Raw genomic sequence first — 6,943 nt, 5'->3', positions numbered from 1 at the left:
GTGACCTTCTTGTTGTGAGGCAACAGTGAAGCTTAACATGGAGTCATAGATAATGCAGGTTATCTACCAGGTCAAACTAACCTTATGAGCTCACAGGTGGTACTACAGTCTGCTGACTGTCCAACATCAACACTTGGTCATAAACAGAGGAACAAATGGATGAAATACATTTTGACATTTGCATTTTTATCACTTTCTTATTTTGACATTTATCTCTTTTAACAAATGTCAAATCCTTTTGCTTCTAATTGGACAAAATTCACATTTTTCAGTTCAAACTTTAATATTTAACAGCACAGCAGCACAGTCTCTCAGGAACTTAACAAAGCTCCGTTGTTGTTGTTGTTGTTGTTGTTGTTGTTGTTGTCAGCTGGCTGTGGACAGGAACTATCGCACCGCCTGTCCCACGGTGCTCTACAGAGTGGATGACGACCGCAAAGTGTTTCCCAGAATTCATTTGGATCAAGTGGATCAGAAACATGTGTATGTGCCATTTAGAAACCAGGTATTGATGCTCATATGATCCACTTCTCATTATGTCAGCGTCACTTGTAGCTCTGCTGTATCTGAAAGTGTTTCTGAATGTCTGGTTCCAGGTGGAGCGTGTCGCTGTGGCAAAGTGCAGCACATACAAGGACGTTCAGGAGTGTTGGTCTGCTCAGGATCCACACTGTGTCTGGTGTGTCCCTCAAAAAAGGTCAGTGAAACAACATCTGCATCATCAGAGAACTATAAACTTGATGTTAACATGGTTTCCTTTTCCCAGTTGCACCTTTGCAGATGACTGCAAAGATTCCGACTGGTTGTCCATTCCTGATGAATGGCAGCAGCAAATGGTTTCCCACAGAGTTGAGAAGGACTCCAGTGGACAGGTGCAGCTCACACACACACTTCTGACACTTCTGAATCAGATCTAACTAGCAGGTCTTTATCACTCGTATTGCTTTCTCTCTCAGATCACACTAAGCATCCAGACACACGTGATTGTGGGTCAGAACCCGTCCAACTTCGCCTGTTATTTCTCTGCAACTTCCATTGAGCTTTGTAGCCGGAATAGCCCTCCTCCACAGTTCCCACAATGCACCTGCATCCTGTCTAGTGGTGTGCTTCCTGCTGACGGTCAGTGACTTGATAAATAATCCATACATTGAAATATTTCTCAGTCAAGGACCTTAAACCATCACAACAATCTATTAAACACGATATTGGTATAAGCTGTGGAGTCAGGTTTGTGTCAGTCTTATAAAACAAAAATATTTGAGACCGAATTAAGCAAAGTATTTGTGTCATTGTTTAAACTGTATGTCTTATATTGTTTACAGTTCTCCCTGCTGCGTTCTCACTGAACAGACGTTTGCCTTCAGTGTTGGCTTTGTGGTTATAGTGTCCATAGGATCTGATTAACAGTTGTGGCCATGCTGTATGGGTGTGAGGGGTGGAAGGGCGATGAATCGCCACCTTATCGCGGTGGAGGGGTTTGAGTGTCCCTGTGATCCTGGGAGCTTTGTTTTCTGGGGCATTAGCCCCTTGTAGGGTTTCTCAAGGCAAATTGCTTCTGGGGGAGGGACCAGACAAAGAACGATTCAGAGACCCTGATGAAGAACAAAACAAAGACAGCTGCCACCTCGACCAGAATAGGGAGACCGGGCCACCCTCCTGGAGCCGGGCCTGGTGGGGAGCTCACTGGGGAGCGCCTGGTGGTCGAGCCTTGGGGCCCCATGGGGGTGGAGCATTACTGGCTAGATATAGTCAGGCTCCCCTCCACACACAGCAAGGGCCAAACTCCTGGAGTGGGGTTGGACTCTCTCCTTTTCCGGAGTTGCCCACGGTGAGAGGCGCTGGGCGGGTGTGGGGATACTCACAAGCCCTTGGCTGAATGCCACCATGTTGGAGTTCTCCCCGGAGAGCGAGAGGGTCGCCTCTCTGCGACTGTGTGTTGCAGTGGGGAAAACTCTGTTGTTTGTGCTTAAGCACCAAACGGCAGTTCAGTGTATCCGGCCTTCTTGGAGTCACTGGGTGGTGTCCTGGAAGGGGTGCCGCCTGGGAACTCCATAGTTGTCCTGGAGGACTTCAATGCTCACGTGGGCAATGACAGTGAAACCTGAAGGGGCTTGATTGGGAGGAACGGCCTGCCCGATCTGAACCTGAGCAGTGTTTTGTTTTTGGACTTCTGTGATAGCCACGGATTGGCCATAACAAACACCATGTTCAAATATAAGGTTGTTTGTAAGTGTACCTGGTACCAGAGTACCTTAGGCCAAAGGTCGATGATCAACTTCGTAGTCATATCATCTGATCTGTGGCCATACGTTTTGGACACTCAGGTGAAAAGAGGAGCAGAGCTGTCAGCTGAATACCACCTGGTGGTGAGTTGGATCTGATGGCGGGGAAGGCTGCCGGACAGACCTAGTAAACCCAAACGTGTAGTGAGGGTGAACTGGGAATGTCTGGTGGAGGCCCCTGTCCGTGGGGTTGTCAATTCTACCTCCTGAAGAGTTCCGGGCGAGGTTGGGGACGTGGAGTCAGAGTGGGCCATGTTCAAAGCCTCCATTGCGGAAGCGGCCATTAGGAGCTGTGGCCAGAAGGTCACTGGTGCCTGTCATAGCGGCAACCCCAAAACCCGCTGGTGGACACCGGCGGTGAGGGAAGGACATCTTTCGGGCCTGGCTGGCTCGGGGGTCTCCTGAAGCAGCAGGGAGGTACCGGCTGGCAAAAGGGCTGCAGCTGCGGCGGTCGTGGAAGCTAAAACTTGGGTGTGGGAGGAGTTCGGGGAGGCTATGGAGAAGGACTTTCGGTCAGCCTTGAAGAAGTTCTGGCAAACCGTCTGACGCCTCAGAAAGGGGGGGCAGGGATTTGCCCACGCTGTGTACAGCCAGGGAGGAGAACTGCTGACCCAGACTGGGGATCTTGTCAAGCTGTGGAAGGAGCACTTCGAGGAACTCCTGAACCTGGTAAACACGTCCTCTGCTGAGGGGACAGAGCCTGAAGACTCGGGGGCTTCTGCGTCCATATCCATGGTAGAGTTCGCCGAGGTAGTTAAGAAGCTCCATGGTGGCAAAGTGCCAGGTGTGGACAAGATTTGCCCTGAGATGCTGAAGGCTCTGGACACTGTCGGACTGTCATGGCTGTCACGTATCTTCAGTGTTACGTGGGCATCAGTACAGTGGGTACAGTGCCTGTGGAGTGGCAGACTGGGGTGATGGTTCCCATTTTCAAAACGGGGGACCGGAGAGTGCATTCCAATTCCATTTCAAGGTGAAGTTCTTGATTTACCAGTCCATCTACATCCCAACCCTCACCTTTGGTCACGAGCATTGGGTAGTGACTGAAAGAACGAGATCGCGGATAAAAGCGGCCCAAATGAGCGTCCTCCCCAGGGTGACTGGGCTCAGCCTTAGAGATAGGGTAAGGAGCTCGGACATTCGGCGGGAGCTCGGAGTACAGCCGCTGCTCCTGCACATCGAAAGGAGCCAGTTGGGGGGGGTATGGACATCTGATTTAGATGCCTCCAGAGAGGCTTCCTCTGGAGTTGTTCCGAACACGTCCACCTGGGAGGAGACCCCGAGGCAGACCCAGAACCTGCTGGAGAGATCTCTCGGCTGGCCTGGGAATGCCTTGGGATCCTCCAGGAAGAGCGGGAAAGCATCGCCTGGGGGAGGGAAGTCTGGGATGACCTGCTTCGCTTACTGCCCCCACGACCCGACCCCGTATGAGCGGAAGAAAATGGATGGATGGATATGGTGGATGGGGGCAGCTAAATCATGTGCTGGTGCGACCAACTGCCCCGTGCTTCTACTGAAAAGTTAGTCTGGAGCCTTGATAAAAGATAACCATCAGAAAGACCTTCTTCCAATCAGATGCAGCAGCGTTTGTATGGCTATGAGAGGGCGGATCCTGTATTGGTTTTCTGTAGGTGAGCACCTGTCATTCATCTGTCGCTCTTTCATTTGTGGTGTCTGACTTTTTGTTTGCGCTTATGACACCAACACAGGTAGGCGGGCTTGATAGGCACACGTCCCCATTGGCTATTGAGTTTTTGAGTGACACCTCAATGCGTCATTGCAGCTATTGTTGCCAACTTAGCCATTTCGTTGCTTGATGTAGCAACTTTTCACACCCCTTTAGCGACTTGTTTTTTAAAACGGCACCCAGCAACAAATAGAGCAACGTACTGGACAAGCCTGAGCTGCTTTCCATACAGTTGGATACCAGTCCCGCAAGCTCGAGGTTTTGCTTTCCTGCCACAAGCAACCCGCTCTTTGTTTCTGTTCTGCTCAGAGAGGAGCAGCACATTCAAGTGATGTGCAGCAGCTGACACAGACTGGAGTGAGTGTCTGTGAAAGAAAAAAACAGGCATTCTGTCATTTCTAACTTTGTTTTGGTAAGAATTTTAAATGTAATATAACTACAATCACAGCACAGCTGCTGTCTTTAACTTAAGTGTGTGGTGATTTCGTCAAATAATGTTATAAAATCTGGATCTTAGCAGTGCAGAGCAGCAGCTTGGAAGTGACTGCTGGTTAACATGTAGACGTAGACCGCATTTCACTCGCTATTTCACACTCGCTCAGTTGTCCGATAAGAGAAACAGACAAATATGTAACAGATTCATTCCCCTGTATTAAAATGCAATATATGTGAGCAGAGAGAGCAGGAAAGAGGCAAACAGATGTAAAAGGCTGACAAAATGACAATGAGCTGTTACTTGAAAACATATATTCCAATAGAAACAAACCCCTGAAGAAACCTGCCCATGTGAGAGGGTTGTATCAGAAGTGCAAACGAAAGTCTGATTAGTGAGAAAGCAGCAGAGGAAACTGTATTCCTAATGTATCATATGATGAAAAAAGTAGAAGAACGGTTTACATGATTACACAAATAATTTGATTGCAAGATGCAGTTTTTTACTTTCCATTGACACACATGTGATTCCATATAGTTCCTTCAGTAGGAACACTTTACAAGTCCATGCCATTATATGTTCTTACAACGCATGTATTGCCAAAACAATGAAAGAACTTTGACATTCATCTCATTGATTTTGCTTTACAGGCCTTCTTGTCATAGTAAAGATGAGACTTGGGGAAACGCATCTGTCGGAACAACTGGAAGTCACCAACTGCTCTGGCATCAGTGGACCACCAAGTTCTGTTTTGTAAGTCCATTACTATTTTCAAGAAATCAAAGACGTTTGCTGTGGAGGAATTACATCTTCTATAAGAGCAGAGGTTGAAGCTGAAGTGCACATTCAGTCAGGTGGATCAGTGTACAAATGATCATGATTGACACAAGTTCATAAATCCTTATTGCTGAGACTCTTTCATCACCTGACAGGATGTGTACTGTTTAGTGGTTTCTTTGTTTGTTGTGTTTGAGGCCACTGTGATCCATAGTCGTGGTTTTATTGTGGTTCTGATCAGCACCAGCATGTGCTTGTTGTCTCCTCAGGTGCCAGCAGTGTATCAAGGCTGGATGTGGATGGAGCAAAAGCGGCTGTTCCTGGGCTAACGAAGGAGAGGGGAATGTAATGCTGCATGTTTTCTATGTCTATCAAATGCAGACTTTTCTACACTTCTTACATGTTGTACATGTGCAGCATCAATCTAACTTTGTCAAATTCTGAGACATTTGAAGATTGTTAAAGATATTCTGAACTTCAGATATTTATTATCTGCTAAAAATTGCTGTTCTGTGTACCACAGAATACAAACAGTACATGTGTCAGCACAAACAGTTATAAGATATCAAGCAGTTTGCTAGAAAGATGAGAGTTAATGAGAATTAGAGGATTTGTTTGTAATTTTCCTCACAAGCTCAGACTAAGTTATTTCTTTCTCAGCAGTACCAAACATGTATTGCTTGGAGCAAGACTGACTTTGTTCGTTTAGATTTATTATAAAATTAATATTTTTTATTCTTATGCTTGGAGTGACCTTTTTACTCAGCCTTGCCTCGGGGATTAAAGACTGGGTTTAACTTTGTTTAGAACAGAGGGAAAACAACTTCCAGCAACACCGAGACCATCCTGACTTTACATGCTGAGTAAATTCTTATGCCCACTTGTCGTTAACTCCTGGATCAACTGTAATAGTACCTGTACAGTGACTATCATGAGCATCTGCTGAATTTATTCCTATTTCCTGATGCAGGACAGCGTTTGCCAAAAGATGGATTTTGGGAAAAACTTTTCTGTGAGTCTCAACCCGCCTCATTCACATTCAGTAGAGTTTATAACATCAGTATTATTGTATTAAAGCTGGTTTTTTGTGTGTGTTTTGCTGTCAGAGGCCAGAGATCTCCTCCATCACACCCAGTGTCGTGTCGTTCCACGGCAGAAACCATGCAACGTTGTCAGGTCGAAACCTCAGAGAAGTGAGCGGAGTGAGGATCCAGGGGGACCTGGACTGTACTCCACAAGAGTGAGTCACTTCACAGACAACCGTACAACTATACCTGTGGAAACTATAAAGCCCCTTTCAGACATGCACACCTTTCTGTTGATCTCTGAAAGTGTTGGCATCATGTCTAAATAGGCACCTCCGTGGTGACAGCAATCCTAATAGGTCGGACTTTGTAACATTTATATACAACTTTCAACCCAAGTCTAAACTGCATGTTGTCACATTAACAGGTTGGCATGTGCAAGCAACGTACTTGAGAGCTGCGTTAAGCGGTTTGGAGGCTTTTTCCACATTTCAGGACCAAAATTTAGTTCAGGAAGTCCTAAACATTTTAACACAAGGCGTTTCCCTTTAAAGTAAAATCTACTTGTTTCTCAGAATTGCAAATTTGAAAATTGAGCAAAGCTTCTTCTGTTTTCAGGTTTGAGAAGTTTAAATATTTTTTGTTGAATAATTTTGAATGATTGAAAGGTGTATCAGTGGTTAGCATCGTTGCCTCGGAGCTAGAAGATCGCTGGTTCGCATCCCGGTGAGGACACATG

The 6,943-nt window shown here is 46.4% G+C and overlaps 1 protein-coding gene across 1 annotated transcript in view; it reads left to right on the top strand.

Annotated features, from left to right (window-relative positions):
* The window catches only part of LOC103364105 (plexin-C1-like), a gene marked incomplete at its 3' end in the record, with an annotated part of 12,557 nt that extends 6,138 nt beyond the window's left edge, over positions 1 to 6,419 (top strand). Inside the window, exons 3-10 of the mRNA XM_008291120.1 lie at positions 371 to 505; positions 597 to 697; positions 767 to 872; positions 957 to 1,119; positions 5,053 to 5,155; positions 5,449 to 5,524; positions 6,150 to 6,191; positions 6,286 to 6,419. Of these exons, the coding sequence (XP_008289342.1) occupies positions 371 to 505; positions 597 to 697; positions 767 to 872; positions 957 to 1,119; positions 5,053 to 5,155; positions 5,449 to 5,524; positions 6,150 to 6,191; positions 6,286 to 6,419 (860 nt within the window). The remainder of the gene's footprint in view (positions 1 to 370; positions 506 to 596; positions 698 to 766; positions 873 to 956; positions 1,120 to 5,052; positions 5,156 to 5,448; positions 5,525 to 6,149; positions 6,192 to 6,285) is intronic.
* Between the last annotated feature and the right edge of the window lie 524 nt (positions 6,420 to 6,943).

This window comes from Stegastes partitus, unplaced genomic scaffold (genome assembly GCF_000690725.1).
Source record: "Stegastes partitus isolate 25-593 unplaced genomic scaffold, Stegastes_partitus-1.0.2 Scaffold718, whole genome shotgun sequence".
In the NCBI taxonomy this organism is placed as follows: domain Eukaryota; kingdom Metazoa; phylum Chordata; class Actinopteri; family Pomacentridae; genus Stegastes; species Stegastes partitus.
This window is presented reverse-complemented; position numbering and strand designations above follow the sequence as displayed.